Source organism: Physeter macrocephalus, chromosome 4 (genome assembly GCF_002837175.3).
Source record: "Physeter macrocephalus isolate SW-GA chromosome 4, ASM283717v5, whole genome shotgun sequence".
Taxonomy (NCBI): Eukaryota; Metazoa; Chordata; class Mammalia; order Artiodactyla; family Physeteridae; genus Physeter; species Physeter macrocephalus.
Window position 1 is genome coordinate 42,017,451 of NC_041217.1, and position 24,815 is coordinate 42,042,265.

The 24,815-nt window shown below is 39.6% G+C and overlaps 1 protein-coding gene across 1 annotated transcript; it reads left to right on the forward strand.

Annotated features, from left to right (window-relative positions):
• The first annotated feature begins 291 nt into the window (after nucleotides 1-291).
• Nucleotides 292-24,222, forward strand: FMO1 (flavin containing dimethylaniline monoxygenase 1). The gene is given in 11 exon segments (XM_007122267.2): nucleotides 292-426; nucleotides 9,859-10,047; nucleotides 13,057-13,142; nucleotides 13,376-13,455; nucleotides 16,694-16,836; nucleotides 19,431-19,536; nucleotides 19,539-19,626; nucleotides 21,339-21,437; nucleotides 21,439-21,686; nucleotides 22,216-22,288; nucleotides 23,880-24,222. Coding segments are annotated over 11 exon segments (1,587 nt in total). The 5' UTR covers nucleotides 292-294.
• Nucleotides 24,223-24,815: the final 593 nt, after the last annotated feature.

The window sequence follows — 24,815 nt, forward strand, 5'->3', positions numbered from 1 at the left end:
ATCCGATTTCAGCCACTCTGCCAAAAGCTACAGTATTGACAACAGTTGTACTATAATTTAGAACCAGCTCCGAGTGAGGGGGTGGGAACATACCAAGCACAGGGTTAAACCGGTGACCTGATCATTTCTCTTCTCACATTCACAACACCAGAAACCAGCTACAGAGGATTCGAATGGAGCAAATCCCTTAATCTTTCAAATTCTTTTCCCTAATTTGCTAGAGCAGCCAAGGATGGGGTGGAGCTTGCACTTGTGAATAAAAGGTTCTGCTTCATTGTCCCCACGCAGGAGAGCATGGCCAAGCGAGTTGCAATTGTGGGAGCTGGGGTCAGTGGCCTGGCCTCCATCAAGTGCTGTCTGGAGGAAGGACTAGAGCCCACCTGCTTCGAGAGGAACGACGACCTTGGGGGGCTGTGGAGATTCACCGTAAGTGGGGCTTCGACAGCTTTGTTGTGTGTCCGTTGGAAAAGGGCTGGACTGGTGCAAAAAGAGATCGAATTTCTTCCACAAGGGCTGGCGCGGCGCCCATAGGCGCCAGAAACATCTGCTGAACAGGGGGACAGAAAGGGCCATTGAAAATGATTTTTTTTTTAAAAAAGAAGCAGGGAATAGCCTGAATTTGGGTGGGAGGTGCATCAGCCACCTTGCAAACTTCATCCGGGGCCAAGAGGAATAAAGATGCCAATGAAGGGTAGAAGAGAATGGAGTGTCTGGGACAAGGCAGGAAAGCTCAGGACAAGCAGGGCAGGAGCAGAACCTGGGGGTCAGAAGCAAGAGACCCCAGTGCTGGGGGCAAAGGTATAAACACAGCACAGGAATTTCTGCCTCTGCCTGAAGACTGAGCTGTTTATACATGCTTCTTTTTCCAGCTCTGCTCTATCTGAAGTAAAGCGACACAAGACTCAGTGTAGAATGAGTCCTATACTCGAGGTCTTGCTGTCCAGGCAATTCCAATCCATGTCAAGAACAATCAGAAGTGAAGGATGTGAGGAGTTTGGAGACTTTTTTGTTGCCTGAGCAAAAAAAAAAATAATATTCTCAGGGCTACAGTATGGATTGGAGAGGGAAAAGGGGTGAGGTAGGAGGAAAGGCAACTATAAAGACCACCCTTGACTGGCCTGGGGTCCAGGGAAACGACAGGGGCCCTGCTGGAGGCCACTGAAACCCTGTGAGCTCCACGGCTCATCCAGGGAGTCATTTGCATCAGATCTCCCCAAACCTCCTATTTTCCCTTCTTCTCAGGAGAGCAAGAACATATCCCGTGAGCTTTAAATGTTCTAAGGAGAAAGCAGTTAGGAAGAGTGAAAAGGAGCAAGGTGTCAGATATCCTGGCCTCAGAGTCCTAAGGGACTAAAGAAAGCAACACTTAGCATTCCCTTATTATAGAAGGGTAGAACTTGGAACAGGAATAAAGTAATTATTTTCTAATTCAGTGAGCAAAGCTCCAGAGAGGCCAAGGTTCCTAGTTTAGTCCCAGCATAGACCAGCTTGGCTCACATAAAGAAGAACTGCATATCTTGAAATGTGTCCAACCACCAAATGTGACCGTCAATGCACAGAGACCTCCCCAAGGGGCCTAGGGAAAAGAGAACATCTATTCCCATGATTCAAACCACATACATTCCGAAAGGGGAGCAGAAACCTGACACAAATGCCATAACTCTAGCCTCTCATGCCCATTGAAAACATTGCTAATCAAACACTATACCCTTCCCCTAATGAGCCTCAGAATCCTTCTTAACACAGTATTCCAGATAAGTACTACTACTCCATTGGGGTTGAGGGTTAGCTTCTAGGATAAAACTGCCAGAGTAGAGTTATTTGGTTAAAGTAATCTCAATCAAAGCAAAAAGTAAGCCCAGAGACCTTGGCATACCAGACAAAAATGCTCCTAATATAAATCACAGATACCCAATTATTAACACACACACAAAAAAACTATTAATGTAAGAATCAAGAGAAATGAGTTCTAGATACAGCTGTGCCCAACTGTCTGTGTGATTGGGCAGGTCAAACACCTATGCACAAAGCGCTGTGAGGGACACAAAAATGAGAAACAGTCATCCTGCCTTAGGGAGCTGTCAGTCTGATGGGAAAAGGGCAGGATCTTGTAAGTCAGAAACAGTGCTATGGGTATTTAGGTGAGGTCAGGATTACATTCTTGAGGGAAGCCAAGAAAGGCTTCATGGAGGAGATGGTGTGTGGCGGACTTCGAAGGATTTCAACAGGCAAATGAGATTGAGTGGGAGATGCCGGGGAGGAAACCGTAAAAGAAAAAGTACTGGGCATGCTTGGAAAATAAAAAGCTTATTGGTGTGAAATAATGAAAGGGGAGGAAAGTGACTGAATGTTTGGGCAAGGGATTCGTACTCAATTTAGAAAGCAATGGATGATGAGCAAAATTAAGATGTCTTTCTGTTGTTGCTGTGTTTGTTTTGTTTGCATGATAGGAAGACCCATATATGTTTACAGGTAAAGGGAAAATATCTGGATGATAGGAAATGATTGAATATGTAAGCCCAAATTGAGACAAGGTCCTGGCAGAAAAAGGAAGAAGTAAAATTGCAGGCCCAAGTGGAAGGATTTGCCTCAGAAAAGTGGAGAGGCACACTTTTCTCAGAGACAGGAGGGGAAGGAAAAAGAAAATTAGAGGCCCTTGTGAGGCCTGTGATAGGACATCAAAAGGATGAGAAAGAGAGTGACCCAGCAGGAGCCTGAGTAAAATGGTACCCAATTAACAAGTTGTTTCGTTCCCCATTACCTCATCTGTAAAGTAAGAACACAGAGTCAGTTTAAAAAATAGATAAAAGCTAAATTACTAGGTCCTGGGAGGCAGGAAAAACCATCCCCACCTTCATTCAGCAGCCCTCTCTTGACACAGCAGCCTCTTTAAGGCACCTCTGTACTACCTTGAGATTCCTCTAAAGCCTGATTGAAAATCTCTAAACTAAGTGACCTTAAAGGGGACTTCCAGCTCTAACATGCTATGAGTCTCCTGGGTCTTTCTAGAGACATCCCTTCTCCCTTCTACCCCAGCAGATACACCCCCCCCACCCCCCCCACACACACACATGCACGCACGCACGCACACAGCACGAAAGATTGTTAGAGGTGTCTTTGCAGTCAAAGCAAGTGGCCCATTCAAAACCTGCAGAATTAGAGAGTCTGCTCAGGCAAGGGCTGTGCTTACCAGAAAATGTACAAGGGGGATCCTTAGTGCCTGTTCTGGGTGAAAGGGGCCATAATGCAAAAATAGGCAAACTGCAGAAACCCAATAAAACACATACGGAGAAGGTTTCCATTTACAAATAGAGAGATTCCCCCAACATTACAGAGATTATAAACTACTGCACTTAATTCGATACTCACATGGGCATAACTGTGGCCTCTTCCAGACCACAGTCTTAAACTGAGAGGAAGCAGACAAAGGTTGCAATGGAAAAGAAAGTCCATCCTTCATTGGGGCAGGGGAGGGGTTGGCATCGTTTAAAAAGAAAAGGGATACATTGATAAAGAACCCACCTGTGACCACCAACTCAAGTGGCAGCAGGAGGTAAGTGTGGAACATCTGTTCCACAACCAACTCTCTCAGGGTCTTGAGAGGAAAGGGAGGCTTAGAACAGTAATGCTATTGGCTGATTATCTCGATTGTAGAGGAATACTTGAAGAAATAAAATGTCAGGAATTGTTCTGTCACTCATAACTAATATTACTCTTAGAGAATTTTAGTATAGCAAGGAGCCTTGAGAAATAGCCTTAATGTAGAACCACACTGACATCCTCTAGAAGTAATTATACTATGCTGATAGAAACACATTCTGCTTCACCCATCACATCTCTGTAACAATAATCCTCCCTGGAATGACATACTTCCTTATGTGCATTGAGGTCTTTTCTTCTGCACATGTAACCTTTCACTTATTCCACATTTATTGAGCACCTACTATGCGCCTTATGCACCACATATTTTTAGATCCAGTGAGGGCAATGATGAAGTGTAATACTTCACCCCCTTAAATCACTAAGGAATTCTTCTTCAGCTATTTCTTATTTAGGCACGTTAAGCCTGATTCTTACAGGGGCTGAAATGATTTGTTAATTGGGTACCATTTTACTTCTTCTTAAAAGCCTTATTTCTAAAAGTTCAGTAATCTTAGTAGGTTTCCTTTTACTCATATATTAAACAAACATTTATTGAATTCATATTATATTGGAGGGGATACACCTAACAGGCCCCTAACCTCTTGGGGGTTCCTCAAATCTCCTCTGAGATTTCCACAGCTCCCCTGTGCTGTAGATCTGAAAACAGATCTACAGACTGTGGACAGATTGTAGACAGTCTGACTCTCCATAGGAAGAGGAAGTGACAAAGTAAAATGTGTTCCGGCTGTTCAAAGGAGAAGAAAAGAAGGAAATAATTGTTCTTAAGAACAAGAGCTGAACTTCCCTGGTGGCGCAGTGGTTAAGAATCCTCCTGCCAATGCAGGGGACATGGGTTCGAGCCCTGGTCCGGGAAGATCCCACATGCCACGGAGCAACAAAGCCCGTGCACCACAACTACTAAGCCCTGCGTGCTACAACTACTGAAGACCAAGCTCCTAGAGCCCGGGCTCCACAACAAGGGAAGCCACCACAATGAGAAGTCCACGCACCGCGATGAAAAGTAGCTCCCACTCACCACAACTAGAGAAAGCCCACACACAGCAACGAAGACCCAATGCAGCCAAAAAAGAAGAAAAAAAAGAACAAGAGCTGTGAATGTCATGCATTGAGAGAATGTCTCTATGTATCTACATAGGAGTGACTTTTATTATCATTTTATATCTATTTTTTTTTAATGAGAAAGGAGAAACCTCTGACCTGACAAAGGTTTCTTCCCATTGCCTATAATCCTCTCTGGAGGACACAAAGCTTAAGAAAGTAAATTTCCACAGTAATTGTAGAAGAAGAATATTTCTACAGTTAACATTTTTTGAGAGCTTACCAGTCACTGTTCTAAATGCTTTAGAACTATCATTTCATTTTATCCTAGGGGCTATGTAGTATTGTTATTCCTATTTATAGAAGAGGGAACTGAGACACAGAGAGGTTAAGAAAATTCCCAAGGTCACCCAGCTAAAAATGTAGAGCTTGAATATGAACCCAGGCTGTCTGACTCCATGGTCTGTGCTGACAAGAACTATACTCCATGCATTTCCAGAGTCTGTGCCACAGATCAGGAATAAGGGCAGGCAAATCTTGGACTGTCCATGGAATCCCATGAAGTATTCTAGTGAATATGATGTCTTTCCCATTGTATTGCAGGACCAAGTGGACCAGGAAGCCAGAAACCCCTCCATTCTTGCCTTTATTATTTTTCCCCTCTGTACAATCCATCTCCCTTCCCCTCTCATTCAGTTTTACCTTCAAGACAAAAATCTTTCCCCTAAGTGCCCCCGTCAATTCTCAGGAAAAATGTGCTTCCACATACAGAGTGCCACACAGAGGGTAATTGGCACACACACAGAGACAATGCCAAGAGTGCCTGCAGGCGGGGGTCCCAGCAGGACCTGAGAATCACCGGGGCAGTTTGTTCACTGAGGCAAACACTGGAGGGGAGGGCTTAGGACCTGCAAACCCCATTCAGAAGTGGCATGGACTCATACTCTCTGTATATATCTGAAACACTCCAGACCTTGTATTTTACCAGAAGAAACAATCAGTGGGAGGAAAGAGAGACAGAGCAAAGTGGTGTTGGATTCCATCCTAAAGGCCAGGTTTCCATACTAAGCTACAGTTTCTCTTCAGCTGGCATCTGTGATACATTACTTCACATTAGGCTTCGTTGTTTCCTGGAAGGTTTTTTCTTCCTGCCTTTACAATTATTTTCCAAAATTTTGCACAGCAGAGTTGTTGTTTTTTCTATTTTTGTTTGTGGGTTCATCTGTTTTAAGGTCCCCATGGTTCCCTGACTTATCCAATTCCAATGAGTCTCTACTACTCTCTGATTTTTAAACATGCCATTATAAAATGTTTTAAATTTTTTGGAACTACTTTTATGGAAATCTTTACAACATGATATTATGCACATCTCTACCCCCCTTTTAACAGTATGTATTCCAAATTTAGCCTTTTATTGTTGTTAACTAGAAATTGGTGCTTTTAATTAAGTATTATTTACAATGTGATGCTCTCAGATACCAGAGAAAAGTGAGGGAGCTTTGGTCACACACAAACTGACCCCAGAATGTTTATAACTGATGTTTTTCTCCTTTTACTATAGTTTCTTCCCCTTCTGTTTGCTCTCACTTCTCAATATTACAGCTCTTTAGAGCTATCCCCATTCTCTTTTTCCTATAACCCAGAGGACACTTGATCGCTTTTATCTACACCAAACCAGCACTAAATTTAGTTCTAATACCTGGCTTCAAGTTTAAGGATGTTCTAAATCTGTGTTGTCCAATAAGGTAGCCACCAGCCACATGTAACTGTGGAATGCAGTTGATACGACTAAGGAACTGAATTTTTTATTTAATTTAGTTTTAATTCATTTTAATTTTAAAACCAAATACTCAATTTCAGTTATTGGAGAATTTTAAAGTGTATTTGTTAACAATTTGGGTATGTAAATCCACTTTTTCAAGTGAAAATTTAGCATTTGGATCCAGATGTGTAAAATATATACTAGATTTAGAAGACTTAATATGAGAAAAAAGTTTTAATACTTCATTAATAATTTTTATATTGATTACATGTTGAAATTATAAAATTTTGGATATATTGAGTAAAATAAAATATACGATTAAAATTAATTTCATCTGTTCCTTTTTACCTTTTTTAATGTGGCTATTGGAAATTTTTAAAGTGCATGTGTGGCCTGCATCATATTCCTATCAGGCAAGACAGCTCTAAAGTATTGTTATTCAAAGCGTGGTCCGTGACGCAGCAGCATCTGCATAGGAGCTTGTGAGAAATACAGAATCTCAGGCTCACCCAGACCTCCTAAGTCAGCATCTACAGGTTAATAAGATTCCCCGAGCAATTCTTAACAAGATTTAGAAGCACAAATCTAGAGAGCTGTGCTTCTCAAACTGTGGAGAAGAATCAGGTTTGTTTTAATTTCCAAGAAATTATAGACAATCATATTTGTAAAATATAATAAAATGAACTATTAGAAAGGTGAAAATGAAACAAAGAAAAATTTCAAAACATAAATTCAAGCTTCTTTGAAAGTGTGCACAAGGCAATTACTATAGAGAATCACTATTACATTTGTAACTTTTTGCTAAACAAAACCATATGTGTGAAATACCAGTTCTCCACATTAAACACCTGTAGGCACACTTTCACTACACATTGTACATATTAATACTTAAGGTTTATAATGTGATAATTAAGCTTGCTTCTTGTTTGTCATTTTATCTAATCTGGGCTGGATGGATGAGAGCACTCCTCCCAAGAGATAACATATATCTAAACTGTTTCTAAATTTTGTTTAACAACACACATAGTAGAGAAATGAGGTTCACAGAATATGAGAATGGAATGGAAGAAAAGATTTTAAAGAAACCTTAGCAAGCTCAGGATATTCATTTTTTTAACTGCTATCCAAAATGAAGCAAGTAGTGCCATATTTTTAAAATTACACTTCAGTCCTTTATCAGTAGTCAGTTCTGATCATTTATTCTGTAAAATTATAAGCGAATATCAATTATCTTTCAATGAAAAAAATAATTATAGCTTTCATGCACTTTTGGAAAACAGTTTTCAAACTAACCTTAAAATGTTACACATTGGGGACTTCCCTGGTGGCACAGTGGTTAAGAAACCGCCTGCCAATGCAGGGGACACAGGTTCGAGCCCTGGTCCGGGAAGATCCCACATGCCACGGAGCAACTAAACCCGTGCATCACAACTGCTGACCCTGTGCTCTAGAGCCCGCGAGCCACAGCTACTGAGCCCGTGTGCCACAATTACTGAAGCCCGCGTGCCACAACTACTGAAGCCCACGCGCCTAGAGCCCGTGCTCCGCAACAAGAGAAACCACCACAATGAGAAGCCCACTCACCGCAACTAGAGAAAGCCCACACGCAGCAACGAAGGCCCACACAGCCAAAAATAAGTAAATAAATAAAATTTTAAAAATTAATTAAAAAAAAAAAGTCGTACACTGTAATGTAGTCTTACCCGCATTACTAGTACTCAGTTCAAATCACACACAACTCATCACGTGACTTAGACAAAACCAAGACTGATCTATGTCCCGTTCATCACAAAGGAGTCCACATGCCTGGATACTGAGCAATGTCAAATTATTGCTATAAAAGTTTCTAGAGGCTTACTCTCACCTTCTGCACTTATATTGTCATAGACTGGTAGTAAAAAGTTCATATCGGTCTGGTTCTGCTGACTACATATTTGCTTCTTTTTAAAAAAATTTTTTTTTTTTAATTTGGTTGTGCCGGGTCTTAGTTGAGACATGCGAACTCTTTGTAGTTGTGGCATGCATGTGGGATCTAGTTCCCTGACCAGGGATCAAACAGGGGCCACCTGCATGGGGAGCTCAGAGTCTTAAGCACTGCGCCACCAGGGAAGCCCCTACATCTTTGAATAGCACTGCTTTAGATCTTCCTACAGAATGAAAGATCAGGATTTAAACAGTCATCTTTCTCAGAAGCCATTTAGATTCCAGTTTTCTAGATTTATTCTGGATAAATGGGACTGTCATATGTGGAGCCACAAATAAGCAAGATTAGGTGAACTCATCAGTTGATGAGATCGGTATCATTAATTCAAACTACAAAGGTATGTTTATAATTTTATTTTCTGTTATCACTACATATTTCATGCAGATCTAGACTCAAACCTTTTGAGGGAACAAAGTAAGTCCTCTCCATATGTGAGGTTTATGTTCACGTTTCTACTTGTTCACACGAATAAAATAATTTTTGTTTCACGGGAAAAAAGAACCATACATATACAAGATGGTAAACAATATTAAAATACTAAGGACTTTCCCATTGAAATTAGAACAATTCTTTATAATACATCTAAAAGACAGAGGCAATGTACATACCTAAATGAATAACTAAAACTGCCCACTATTCAACCTTGTAGTAGTTGTCTGAGATGTTGCTATTTGCTAGCTACCCAAGTCAAAACTGGAGTGGGAAATTGTTTAGTGTTTTGCCAGGCTCACAGTTGTCCAGTCTGGAAACCTTTGACCTGCTTCGTCTCCCAAACCTTAAATCCAAAGTTTCACAATCCTGTGCATTCTACCTTTCTGCTACCTAACAAATCCCATCTCTCTCAGTCTCAACTGCCACTGCCTTTGCTCAGGCCCTCATGGGCAATCGCATGGATTTGTGTTCCAGGTTCTTAACTAGCCTCATTTCCTTCCTTTCCAGATCCCTCTAAGTTATCTTTTGTAGAACAAGAATTATCTTTTCAAAATTTAATATGAATCACTTCCATGAATTTCTATGAAATTCAAATTCCTTAACTTCAGATACAAAATCCTTCATAATCTGAACCCCCTTTCTCCATAATCCTTTCAACAGTACCTCATGAAACCAAAGCAATCGTTCATCATCTAGATACTACTTCCTGGCTCTGGTGTATTTCCATATTCTCCTGTATTTTGCAGTGATGCTGTGTGAATCTGGACAGGTGAGTTTATCCCAGGCTTATTAGCATGTAATAAATGAAATTGTAATTCTGATCATGATTTTCATAGTGGCGTCCAACATTCATCATCTTTCAAGTAAGTGCAGGATAGAAAATTCCATTAGAAAGTAGCAGGTAGCATACGTAAATTGTATGGTTCAACGTCTAAAAATTAACATCCATTTCATGTGTGTGCATGCACTGTTTGTACAGGAACATGTTGAAGAAGGCAGAGCCAGCCTCTACAAGTCCGTGGTTTCCAACAGCTGCAAGGAGATGTCTTGTTACCCAGACTTTCCACTCCCAGAAGATTATCCAAACTATGTGCCAAATTCTGTATTCCTGGAATATCTCAAAATGTATGCAAACCAGTTCAACCTTCTGAAATGCATTCAATTCAAGGCAAGAAAGGCACAAAACATCAGTTAGTAGTCAGGAAGTGTTTCCTACCTATTTTCTATTATCTCTCTCTACCCTAGGTTCTGTAGATGAGATAATGAACTGGCAAGATTGCTGACACCAGGTTGGATTCCTTTTCCCCTTTTACTTACAATCACCCTAAGTAAATCTGGAGATACTTTGTCTAAGGATTCGTATGTATAAACTTTTAGTTTGCAATGCTTACAACCAAGTATCCAAATGGACCTTAAAATTGTCAAACCAGATTTTCAATTTGGGCCAAATGCCTATACACAGGGACATAGAGAAATTCCTGTCAGCTCCTGGGTACTCTCTTTTTACTATCCCTTTATATGAATGGATATGTGCACTGGCCTATACACAAGAGAATTTCACTATTTGAAGGAAATCTTTTCTAGATATCTTAGGGAATATAAAAATCTTTGATATTTTCTCATTGGGCATACCTACCCTCCTTTCCCATTTCAGAGGACAGAGACAGGAGGTAGGTAGAAGGACAAAGACAAATAAATATATCCTCTTTCTCCTCTTTCTTTCTTCCTTTTTTCCTTCCTCTGCAAGAAACACATGAAAATCCATGTGTTTCCCTTCTATTACCCTCCCTATCAGAGATGGGGATGATAAGGAATTCATGGAAAATTACATAGAGAAAGTAACATGAATGGAAAGATTGACCAAAACAAGTACCATATAAGATTCACATTCACAACCTTAAAAGTACTCCCGATCAAAATGAAGTCACTATCTCGAAGAGATATCTGCACCTCCATGTTCATTACAGCATTATTTACAATGGCCAAGCCATGGAAACAACTGATGGATAAAGAAAATGTGATAGATGATGGATAGATAGATAGATAGGACAATGGAATATTATTCAGCCATAGTAAATAAAGAAGAAAATCCTGTCACTTGAAAACACATGGATGAACCTTGAGGGCATTATGCTAAGTGGAATAAGTCAGACAGAGAAAGACAAATTCTGTATGATCTCACTTATATGTAGAATCAAAAAAAAAAAACAAACTCATAGAAACAGAGAACAGATTGATGGCTGCCAGAAGTAGATGGGGGATGCAGAAGGGAAATGGGTGAAGGTAGTCAAAAGTAATAGACTTCCAGTTATAAGATAAATGAGTTCTGGGGATGTAATATACAGTATAGTAACTACAGTTAACAGTACTGTATTGTATATTTGAAAGTTGCTAAGAGAGTAGATCTTAAAAGTTCTTATCACAAAAAAATAAATGATAACTATGTGGGGTGATGAATGTTTACTAAACTTGTGGTAATCATTTTAAAATATACACATATGTCAAATCATTAGGTTGTACACTTTAAACTTATACGGTGTTAAATGTCAATTATATCTCAATAAAACTGGAGAAAAATAAAAGTACTCCAGTTGTCCAAAGAATATTTCATCCCAGTTCCTTATTTTCCAAGGGATAGAATAAAAATAAAACACTACCATACTCAATGTATATAATCGACAAAAAATATATTTAATGCATCAGAATTTCTGAAACTGAAGCATTTCCTTTACTACCTGTTTCCCAAGCCTGTTTCAAAATAACTTTAAAAAACTAGATGTTGGGCTTCCCTGGTGGCGCAGTGGTTGAGAGTCTGCCTGCCGATGCAGGGGACACGGGTTCCTGCCCCGGTCCGGGAGGATCCCACATGGCGCGGAGCGGCTGGGCCCGTGAGCCACGGCCGCTGAGCCTGCGCGTCCGGAGCCTGTGCTCCGCAACGGGAGAGGCCACAACAGTGAGAGGCCCGCGTACCGCAAAAAATAAAAAACTAGATGTTCACCAAAGTTTTAAGAAAGTACACACAAGCAGCTGTCTGTAAGAGGTTTTGTTTTTCCTTCCTCTCTATACATTCCAAATTTTCAATGATGAGCACATTATTTTCAAGATAAAAATAAATTTATTTTGAAAGTTTTTTTAATTAACTCGAAGTTTGTATTTTAAAAAGACAATTGCTAATACAAATGTAGAACCCAACAAGCACTTCAAATATTATAAACCAGACAGTTAACCGTTAGGAGGGACTTGAGAAGTCTGTCTTCTTTGAAAACTGAAGAGGAAAGCAAGGTAGCAAAGTCTCTTGGTCAGTGGCTCATTTATGCTTTTAAACTTGACTTGTAAATTTCTTTTATATATTTTCTGAATCAGAATCTAGTACCCATGGATATACATGTACTCCATGAGAACAAAAATAGACCACAGTTGACCCTGGAGCAACACGGGGGTTTAGAGGTGCCAACTCTATACAGTGGAAAATTCCCATTTCCTCCATTTCCCAGGTGCCTCTGTATCCACAGTTCCACATCCACAGATTCAACCAATTACAAATCCTGTTGTATTGTAATATTTACTATTTTTAAAAATCCACATATAAGTGGACCTCCGCAGTTCAAGCCCATATTGTTCAAGAATCAACTATATTTGAAATTTAGACAACTCCCAACAAATTCAGCCATAAAGTTAGCACTCTTCAGTAGTCCTCTAGATCTGGGAAAACTTCAACATCATAGTCTATAAGACCTTTCATAAACTAAGATACTTGACACCAAATTTACATTTTCAATTACATATTCAATATTATCCGTGTTTCTATTAAAGGAGCTGTTGTAAAGGAACTGTTGTGTATGAGAACTATACATAACAGAAAAATAATTTTAAAAACATAGAAAGACCTAAGTCATAATCTTGGTTCTATCACTTACTGTGAGAATTTGAGGAAATCACTTAAAAATTCTGGACCATACCACCTCTCTTAAATACCCCTCTACAACTCGAAGTTTAGAATACTTCCAACCAGGAAATTATGATCAATCTGATAGTCCAATTTGATTTCTAGGGTTATGCTTATTAATTATGTTTCATCTGTTCTCTAGAACATTTGAAATGTCAATTGGCACGTCAGCCAGCAGGCCCTTACTGGAACCTTGAAAACTATTAACCATGTCTATGATTCTTTTTTCAGACTAAAGTCTGCAGCGTAACAAAACGCCCAGATTTTTCTGTTACCGGCCAATGGGAGGTAGTCACTCTGCATGAAGGGAAGCAAGAGTCAGCCATCTTTTTTTTTTTTTTTTTTTTTTTTTTTTTTTTTTGTGGTACGCGGGCCTCTCACTGTTGTGGCCTCTCCTGTTGCGGAGCACAGGCTCCGGACGCACAGGCTCAGCAGCTATGGCTCACGGGCCCAGCTGCTCCGTGGCATGTGGGATCTTCCCGGACTGGGGCATGAACCCACGTCCCTTGCATCGGCAGGCAGACTCTCAACCACTGCGCCACCAGGGAAGCCTGTCAGCCATCTTTGATGGTGTCATGGTCTGCCCTAGTTTTCTTACTAACCCATATTTGCCACTGGACTCCTTTCCAGGTATAGGCTTTTCTGCAACTGACCTTAGTTTGTCTTATGGGAGCCATCCTTACACTGGATTGGTCTGGAAATAAATTCCTATTGATTCCTCCATTAAACAGTTAAAGTTGTGAGGTAAGAGGGTTTTTTCCCTAACCAACACTATCTGGCCAGTGTTTGGCTTTCATCTGTTTCAAACAACTTATGAGTACCAAAGAGAAGAATGAATAACTACTAAGCAGTTTTATGCTTCACTGAAGTTCAGTGTCCCTCCCTAAGTGACTGGCAGCACTCAGAAAGTCTTCTAAGACTTGGGAGGCCTAGACAAGTTGTGAGCCTCAGCAGTGGTGCATTGACAAAGATGAGTGTAGAGGCCACAGAGGTCAATCGGTGAATAAAGGAAAAAGTAACTTGATTTTTGTTTGTTTCTATGAGTCATAGCAATTACCTAGATCAGAGGTTTATGGCACTGGATTAATAGTCAGTAGGGGCATGAGGCTTAGGAGGCAAGTTAAGACATCTTTGTGTCTCAGTTTCTTTATCTGGCTTTTGTAATCATGATTCATGGTAATCTATGTCAAATTTCAATTGGATTACAACTCAGAGGGAATAGAAAATTCAATGGTTTTGTTTATTTCACCTGCAGTAAAGGATTCAAAACGTTAAAACTTTAGGAAATTTTTCTCTGCATCATCTAAATATGATTTGTAGTGATCCCAAGGCTTGGTTCACAATTAACCCATGTACCTCTGATGATACTTTGTCTGCCCCCAGAGGTTACTCAAGTCAGGTCAAGTTAAGATAAAGCATATCCTGAAAACTGCCATAGACTATAATCATTGAATTGGAATGCAATTCAGTCTTCTTCCTGGTGCAGGAAACTCTTCACCATCCCTGAGAAAGACTCAACAGCCTCTGCTTGAACACATTCAACAATGAACTCTTCCCACCCCACCCTTTTCTTTCCTACAGAGAAAAATCCCTGAGCAGGCAAGGTACTCCAGACTCCCAGGAAGGAGTACCTGGTACAGGATCACTCCAAGAATCCGGAAAATTTCATGACATAGAGAGTACACTGCATTTATTTGGCACCTACAGTATATTGCACAAGATGCTAAGAATACAGAGGTGGATAAGACAACACATAGCCTGCATGAAAAGAGTTTTATAGGAGTCCAGTGGAGGAATCACATCTACATATGACCTGGAGTGATAGCAATACTCATTTTACAACAAACTCATGTACCTCCAATGATCCTGGATCTGCTCCCCAGGTGTTACTCAAGTCAGGTCAGATTAGGATAAAACATACCTTGAAAGCAATGGAGTCAATGTACTCAGTTTAAATAGGATGAGCTTGGGACCCTGGAGATATACATTCTAGGCTATACAATTAACAAGCTATATAATCTTGGGTTTTCCACTTAACCTTTCTAAGCGTCTGTTTTCTTTCCTAGAAACTGAGGGGTTTGGACCACCTTACCCAATAGCATACATCACAAATCAAGCAAAAAGAACTCTACAGTACTCGCCATACTTCTCAATATCCATCTTACCAGTCACTACCAATTGGTCACTTAAAATCCGTGGCTAAATTATAGTTAAGGAGCCTTTGAGCACTAAAATTTCATGACTTTAGACTTGAAATGGAGTCCTCCAAATCTCACCATCTCCCTCTCTGCCCCACAGCAGACTTGCTTGGTCTGTACATACTCCCTAAGGTAGTTGTTAACCATTACAAAAATTAAATTCATTGAAGTTATTCAAAAATGCATGTCATGAGTTCTGGAGGCAATTCCATAAAAGGTGTTCCAAAATGTCTTAGTAAAAATAATAGGTATTACAGCTGGAATAAATATATAACTTCCCAAGGTAACTAATTTTATTAATTCAGATACCATATACATTCAGCTGTGTTTACTAACACAACCACTTCACCTAATAAAAGTTCTTGCTCTGTTCTCCTGTAATATAAGTGGGGAAAGTATTAGCCTGGTAGAAGACTCAGCTACAGAGTCTCATTTTTGTCCATTTGTGGTCCAAAACAGCCTGATCCAGTGAGAATATAAGATAATCTAACATTCAGGGATAATTCTATTATTCTCATTAAACTTGTCTGGCTCTCCCTTCTTGGCAGTTCTTGGATCCAGGTTGGGTCCCTGTGCTGAGTTAATATTTAAACTTGCTTGCATCATTGTTAAATTCTAAATGATCTAGATTGTGGTTGGGTTCTAACTGAGATTCATGTTAGATTTCTAATGATTTAAGATGAAGTAAAGAGCTACTAGGCCTTGGTAAGGCTACGTGCCACAGCATCCATACTCATCCCCTGAGAATCTAGATGTCTTATCATATTTTCTTAAAAAAAAAAAAAAGGTTCTTTGTACAGGACGTATTACTTTTGATTGTGTTACACAAGCTTGGGTATTTTCCAAAACTCTCCAAACACATCTGATGTTTCAATGAGATTTGGCGTCAACTGTTTGAGATATCTAGCTGGAACAGCAGCTTTAATCCCAGTGTAACTAACATAATCCCTTTTTCTCTGAGCCAACTCTGGCTGACTCAGCAAACCCAGCTTGAGTTACTGTCAGTCACCAAGATGAACCCACAAGGATCTTTTCGAATAGGGACCATATTTTTATTTATTTCCCATGTCATCTAGCACAGTGACAGGAACATAACAGGTATCCAAAAAAGCTTGCTGAATAGAGTGGAAGCACTGACTCATAGTTCCTTTTAACTTCTCTGATCTTGCTCCTTGCTTGTGAAAAGTTCTATATAGATCAAATATTAGTAAATAGAATATTTCTGTCCCATTGATTTCTGTCAAATTTTGAAAGGTAATGACTTCTTACACTTTAGCTTAATAAGTCTTTATGGCATGATTTTTTTTTTTGATTAGAGAAAGGTTTATTGAAGGGCAAAGCAAGGATAATGGGTGGCTTATGCTCCAAAACCTTGAACTCCACAATGGTTTGGGGGGGGGGAATTTTTTTTATAGTGCCATGATATTTTAACTTAGTAGTCATCTAGTAAGTAAAACTAGAGGCCTATCTAGTGACATGGAGTAAGTAATAATCACCCATTAATTTCTGTACCTTGTAAAATTATGTATTCATGTTTCAGATTTTCTTAAAATTGAGTATGCTATGAAAACAACCTAAATCATCTGTAAAAAGGATGTTATTAACTGAATAACATGTATGTTTCATTCACTAGTCTTATAAATTTTCTATTTGACTTTTTTTTTCTATAGGTATAAATACTTTTAAAGGCCAGTATTTTCATAGATGAGAGTATAAACATCCAGATATATTTAGAGACAAGAGAGTTCTTGTGATTGGAATGGGGAATTCTGGCACAGACATTGCTGTGGAGGCCAGCCACGTGGCAAAGAAGGTATCGTTCTTGATGTTACCTAATGAGGAGCTTTACCTTAAGACACATGCCTCAGGCAAACAGTATTTGACACCATGATAACAGATGAAAGGAAAAAAAAAATCCTAAAACACACACACATACACTAAACAGATTTTTTTAGGTATTTTTTTCTTGAATGTTCATAAATGTTACTGTGAATTCCAGGTGTCATTTTTCTTCTAAATCCAACTCTCTGACTTCCTATTTTTGTCATTTTCCCAGTCAAAAAGAGCTACAGGGGACATCTGTTTCTTACTCAGTCCCATAGGTCAGAAAATTCTGGCAATTTTTCTTGCTAAGATCTCCCATTTGCTCCTTCCTTTCCTTATTGATTGCCACTACCCTCATCAGGTCCATACCACTTCCCACTGAGTCTACTGTGTTGTCCTCCTAATAATAATTATGGAAATAGTCAATATTTATTGGGCTTGCTTACTCTGTCCCAAAAATGGCACTAAATGCTTCATTGCATTATCTCAACCAATTATCAAAACAAGCCACAAAGTAGGTACTAGTATCCTTGACTACAGATGAAGAAACTGAGACTTAGAGAAGTTAAAAAACCCGCCTAAAAGCATACCACCAGCAGGTGGTAGAGCCAGTTCTCAAATCCTAGTCTCTTCCGTTCAAAGCACCAGCTCCTAATTCTAACCTGAGTCCCTGCACTCCTACCCCAGTCCATCCCCCAACACACAACAATCCATCCAGACCCCCAACCACCAACAAACAAACCCTCTGAAAAGACTGCTCTCATTATGACACTCATGTTAAAAAAAAAACTAACTCCCCCTTACCTAAAAAAATAAAAATTACAATTTGCAGATGTATCTGCCCTGCATTATAGGGGTCTCCATAATCTGGTCCAAATCTGCCATTTTAACTTTATCCCACACTATTTTCCCACATGATCATCAACTGCATGCTGACAGGTCTACTCTGTGCCCTTTCCAGTTCCCAAGTCTCTCTTTTTCTTTTTGTTCACACCATACCCCTCCTTTCTGCAGTGCCCTTTTCTCTTATATTACAATTTAATTTACATTCCCGGATACCTCAACCCAAGACAAAATGATTTCTCGCTAGTATAAATTTATGTAATAATTGTAATTTACACTCCTCGGTCAGCACTTTTAATTCTTAGTATTGCTAATTACATTTTATGGTATGTATTTTCTTTCCAACTATGCTATAAACTCATTGAGAGCCATTCGGCCAACAAATCAATATTAGTTGTTGAATTCCACTATACCGAATGTTATGCCAGGCATGGGGGTACACTGGAAAACAGAACAATCAAACAAGATTCCCTCTATCATAGAGCATATACTCATGGGGAAAACAGATGTCAAATAAATAAATATAAATAATTAGATCAATAATTGCAAGAGTGGAAATAGCTCTGAAGAAAAAGAATTGGGAGTGTGTTCCCTTCTGGAATTTTCAAAAAAGAACTCGATTGATTGATTGACTAATTGATTGACTTGGAGAGACAGCAATTTGGTGGAGTTATCCTAAAGGAAGGGAAAGGAGGTTCTGAAGCAAAAATTAACACAGGCCTATCCATGATGACCACCACATGTGGGTAACATATTACTATTTCTGTTTCTCTAACCATTGGAAATTTCTTCAATCTGAAAACATGCTTCGGTACACATCATTTCTATATCGACAAAGAAACTCCCCTTGCTTCAGGATATAATTCATATCTACCAAAATGCCATATCCGATTCTGCATCATGACAAAGAGAGGCAGGTGCAAATATGTCTAATGTCAGAATCACTGATGTGCTCATAGTTCTTGCCACCATACTGCTCCAACATGTTATAAGGTCAAACAGATGTATAATAAAAACACTAACACTGCAGCTGTGGTCACCCCACAGCTGTGGATGCCCCGGTTTGTTGGGAGAAAAACCACGTATTAAATCAGTTGTTTTGTATCTGCAAAGCAACAGATTTTTGACTAATTCTTTTTTATTTGTAAACCGTTATACAGACAACTCCTTATTGTATAGGTACCAGAACAACTATTAGCTTAGTGAACTCAGTCAGCAGGTAAACTCAAGTAGCCAGATAATCTGTCAAAAGAACAAAAACAAACAAAAAGAACCCACCAAAACTAGTTGTATTACTGAATTTTACTGTCAGTTCTAACAATGGTTTGTGTCAAAACCCTCTGCAGACAACTTTCAACTGCATCCATGCCCTGTTCTCGTTTACAATTATTAGCATACAAAGTTGTTATCACCTGTTCACTGTCTTCTCACATGAGATTCTAAGCTCACTACAGCCAACCTCAATACATAATTCACCATGGTGTCTAGCACTGAGCCTGGCAGATAAAAAGTGCTCAATAATATGTTCTAAGGCATTTTAATACTCTAGATATTCAAACCATTATCTCAAAAGAATAACTTTAAAGTGGGAGTTAGAGGAGCAAAAACTGTCTTGTCAGGGATGTATTTTGAGGGTGGCCAACTTTTTGGTGCCTTTCAATTCACAAAACTTCTCGAATCTCTGGCAGAGCCAGCCCTGTTCACTGTGTCAAACTGAGTGACCTCTTTGATTGCTTCCAGGTGTTCCTCAGCACCACCGGAGGGGCGTGGGTGATCAGCTAGGTCTTTGACTCAGGCTACCCATGGGACATGGTGCTCGTGACACGATTTCAGAACATGTTCAGAAATTCCCAACTCCAATTGTGAATTGGTTGATAGCGAGAAGGATGAACAGCTGGTTCAATCGTGAAAATTATGGCTTAATGCCAGAAGATAGGTAAATATGGAGTTCTGCTGAGAGCTATTAGGGAGAAGGGGCCTCGATCTTCCCAGTGGCATATCCAAACCAGGCAATAATGTGACAACATGACTGAATGTGAAGGAAAATTTCATACAAATTACTTAATCATAATAGCTGTTTTTGAGTGCTTGGTAAGTGAAATTATGTAATACATAATTGTCAACAGCCCTTTAAAGTAAGTAGTATAATCTCCCTTTCATTATGGGTATGCTAAGGCTTAGGGAAGTTCAGTCACTTGCCAGAGCTCATTTAGTACTAAGTGGGCTCTGTGACCTTGGCAAGTTACATAAACCTCAGCTGCAGCAATCAAAAGGGAATAATTTGTCTATTACTCTTCTGACAAAAGCAACACACTTGCCTGTTTCACTGTGTTGAAAAATTGAATCCTTCCCCATGTCTCTCTAAGGGCAGCGCTTTCTTCTCCTTGTCAAGATGACCTTGATTTCAGTCTTGTCCTTTCAGTTACAACCCATGACTTGTCCCATTAACAAGAACCAACTGTTTTACTTTCTCATTCATTGAGTCTGTACAATGACATTCCATTACCAGGGTGGCACCACAGCCTGTAGATCCTGTCTGATCTTCCTCCAGATTCCACTCTGCACCAGCAGGGATCAGGTGGTACCCAAGCCACAAGTGATGGCAGGCAGCCCCCTTCCTACTACATGTACTTCATTCCTCTGGTTCTCTTCATCCTTCTCTCGTATACCTTGCCCTCTCCCTGCATCTTTTCCTTCCTTTTTTATTCCTACCCTCTTCTACTTCTTAACTCCAGGACTCTTAGGGGTTTAACTCTTTTCACCAGAGTTTTTTCTACCATAAGTTTTAGAATGACAGCCTGAATGGCAGCTATAAAGAATTTTATTTAATCCCATAAACCCTAGAATATATAAAAGGAGACTGAGGAATTGTAATCTCTTCTCTCTCAGATTTAGCTAATCCTTTATCATTTCCAAAGTTCTTAAATATATACTATTTCATATGTTCTTCATCCTACCCAATGAACTAAGGATGGCAAATGTTAGTCCCCCTATTTTACAGATGAATAAAAGAAAGCCTATAGGGACCCAATGACTTTCCCAAGCTCTAAGTATAAACATTTGGACACAAAGCCACCCTTACTACCTCCTGCTCCAATGCTCCTTCCATTTTATCATATTGTCTCTTTCTGTGCATTCACCATAAGCCAAAAATGGCTCGGCTTACTTAAAATCATCTTGCTGAGTGTTTGTTTTGTGATTCCAAAGGCATAAGCAGAAAAAGATTCTGCCCTTATTCCTTTTAAACACATGCATGTTTTCCTTGTATAGTTGCTTCCTAGGAGGAGAGAGTTTCCAGCAGTTCTCAGTAGATATAGAAGTCCCCAGTCTCCCTTGTGGTCCTTCAGCATTCAGCTATCTCTAAAGTGACAGTGAGAGCTGAATGCTGAAATTCAACAAGAGAAGCAGGAGGTAGAGAAAGCTCTGGCCACTTTCTCCTCAGGCTTCTAAACTCTAGTAAATGGTAAGCATATCACATCATCCTTCTTGGTCATTCATGAATCCACTCCCACAGAGGTAACTTCTCCCAAGACTGGCACCTCCTGCCTAATGGAGGGGAGAGTCCCAGAATGAAAAGAAGGGAAGGAGGAGGGAGGGCTGGCTGACTGGTGCTTGGCAGGTCTCTTCCCCATCCATGTTTATGTCTAGGACACAGCTAAGAGAGACTGTGCTAAGTAATGAGCTCCCAGGCCGTATCATCACTGGGAAAGTGCTCATCAAGCCAAGCATAAAGGAGGTGAAGGAAAACTGTTGTATTTAACAACACCCCAAAGGAAGAGCCCATTGATATCATTGTCTTTGCCACTGGATACACCTTTGCTTTCCCCTCCCTCAATGAGACTGTGGTGAAAGTTGAAGATGGCCAGGCATCACTGTACATCTTCCCTGCACATCTGCAAAAGCCAACCCAGGTTGTTATTGGCCTCATCAAACCCTTGGGTTCCATGATAACCACAGGGGAAACGCAAGCTCGATGGGCTGTTTGGGTCCTGAAAGGCAAGTGCATGAGCGATAGCAGGACGTATATGTTCAGTTTGCCATATTATTTTGGATACTGGAAATTTCAAGGCTTTCCCCAGGTTCTATCTAAAACAACAGAATTTTTAAAAGCAAAGTCATCTATTGTTCACCAAATTACACTAACACAGTGAATTTGTGTCATGACCAGCACAAAAGATAAATCATGGATCAAAAAATATCAGCTGTGTCTACCTGTTATTTTGCCTGAATCAACTGGTTCAATTAAAATTAAAAAGTTCTATCAATTGAATGACAAAATTCAGTCAAGCCAGTTGTGAGGGTCTGTCACATCAAATAAGTAGTGAGATGTTCTGATACTTATCTTTTCAGCTGATGGCTTTATCACCACAGCCATCCACTTAGGGTGCTAGTATTTCCGCCAGAAGAACAGATGACTAGCTGGGTACTAAAAATAAAATATGAGCAGTGGTAAAGTATCTTTACCTGTTAAGTAACCACTGAAACCTAAAGTTAAATTGCATTTTTTATTTGTTTTGCTTTACAGGTGTTAATAAATTACCACCATCGAGCATCATGGTAGAGGAAGTTAATGCAAGAAAAAAAAACAAGCCCAGTGGGTAAGTTTAGTACTATGCATTCTTTTTGAATCATAACTAAAACTGGTAAAGCAATAGCAAAGAAAGGTGAGAGTTACATTGGAGAAAAAAGAAGCACCTGAGATTTAGAGAAGAAAAAAAACAAAACAAAAAAAAACCTAGGCCTGTTTAAGGAGAGAGAAGAGAAAGGGAAATTGAGGTTTTAATGTCCCAGACTATCACTTTAGACCATGGTCATCTAGCACCACATGGAGTTTAGATTCTAAACCAAAATATAATTAATCCTCATCTACCAGATACTATTCTATACCTTTATCCATAATCAGCAGGCAAGCTGTTGTGTTTATCCGCTCTGACACCAGAAAGTTCTGCTCATTCATTCATTTCAAAAAATCTGTGTTCAGCTCTATTGTTTTTATTCAGATGACTACTCTAGTGCAGGAGTCAAAATAGGGCCTATGGGCCAAATCTACCGACTATCTATTTTTCTCGTTTACAATTTTAAATCATTGGAAAGAAGATTTTTTGATATGTGGAAATTCTATGAAATTCAAATCACGGTGACATAAGTAAAGTATTATTAGAACAGAGCCACACTCATTAATTTACAAATTGTCTAAGGCTGTTTCGCATTACAACAGCAGAGTTGAATAGTTGAGGTAGAGACCCTAATATGGCCCAGAAAGCCTTAAGTATTTACCATCTAGAACCTTTTGCAGAATAAGCTTGTTGACACCTTCTCTAGAGGAGAGGTCTCCACTTGTGCTCTGCTCTTTGGCCACCACCACGGGCCAGAGTTAATGGAAGGGAGACGGCCAGCGAAGAGGGAGTCTTGCCCCTTCCCAACTCCTAATCCTAAAACATCTCTGGTTTTATCTGTTTTACTGTTTATCTGTTTCAGACTTTGACATAAATTTTCACTTAAAAAAAAAAGGGTCTCTTTGGCAGCATAAAAAAGTTTTAAAATCACTGCATTTAAGAAACATCACTTTTCTCATTCATATGTATTTCCAAACTCCAGTGTTGTTCTACCCTTGTCAAAGTGCTAAATACCAAAATAATAAAAGCACTTTAGGGGTCTCTTCTTCATCCTCAACCTGGGATACGACCTGATCTCCATTATGGAATTCTAGTTTAACATAAATCATTAATTAGAACTATGTGATGTAAAAGCTTCTGTCACATAGGTCAGTCAATGATATTAGGGATTAATACCAGCATTATAGGGAATTCCACCCTATGATTTTTGTGGTTTTTCACATTATACAAATCAAGCAATAATTGAGTTCTAGAAAGATTTAGGAATAGTAAAATCATATAAAATCTTTTTTTCTAGAAATTGCTAATCATTTGACAACAGAACTAAAGTAGTACGAGATCCATTATCAGCATTTGGAGCACCATATGGACAGAGTATATTTTCAAGGAATCCACCTTGTATTTAAATAATACTGTAAGACCATTAGACAGCTATGGGCATGGAGGGAAGAATACAGAAGCCAGTCCAACTTTTGTACCATCATTGTTTACTTCTGGCACTTTTACTTGTTCTAAGGTTATCATTATTTAATCTTTTTGTCTTCCCCTTTATCCCAATCTTCCTTTTATAAAGTTTTGGCTTGTGTTACTGCAAAGCTTTACAATCCGATTATATTCCATACATAGATGAACTCCTGACCTATATTGATGCAAAGCCCAACCTGTTCTCTCTGCTCCTGACAGATCCACGCCTGGCTTTGACCATCTTCTTTGGCCCATGCACACCATACCAGTTCCATTTGACTGGCCCAGGGAAATGGGAAGGAGCCAGAAATGCTATCATGACCCAGTGGGACCGAACATTCTAGGTCACAAAAACTAGAGTTGTACAAGAATCCCCTTCTCCCTTTGCAAGCTTACTTAAACTCTTCAGCTTTCTAGCTTTGCTTGTGGCCAGTTTCCTGATTTTCCTATAAATAAAAGATTACCTAAATGGATTGTCAAATGGACAGCATAGATGGACAGTGCTTTGGTTCCCTCATTGCAACAGCATTGCCTTCATGGCTATAAACCATATCTGAGTAGTGAAGGCCACCCCCTGCCCTTCCCTGGATGGCTGGAGGGCCACCGCTGGTATTCCTGAGTGTCTCCCAACTCCACCTGCTTCTAATGCTAGAGGAAGATAACCAAGGTTTCTGTGCATTTGAAGGCTGCTGGAAGGTTCAAGTTTCATTTTAGAAGAGAGAGTTGTCCCAGACAGCACTCTGAGCATTTAGACCTCTTTTCTATTTTCATAGATCTCAACTAAAACTCCCTATTTCACAAAAGATTTGGTTGTACTAAAATGGTGCTCTTATGATATCAGCTGATTAAAAATAAAAAGAAACAGCCTAGAATTATTTCAAGTGGTCTTTTATTCTCTTTTTAAGAATTGGGGGAAAGAGAGAAGGGGATAAGGAGCCTATTAATAAAGGCCATAAAAGGATGGGAGGGTTCAATGACTTCGTTGGAGTGTTTGTAAAGGAATGTACTTGCCTGGGAGTACTCATTCCCCTAGAATGCACTCTGC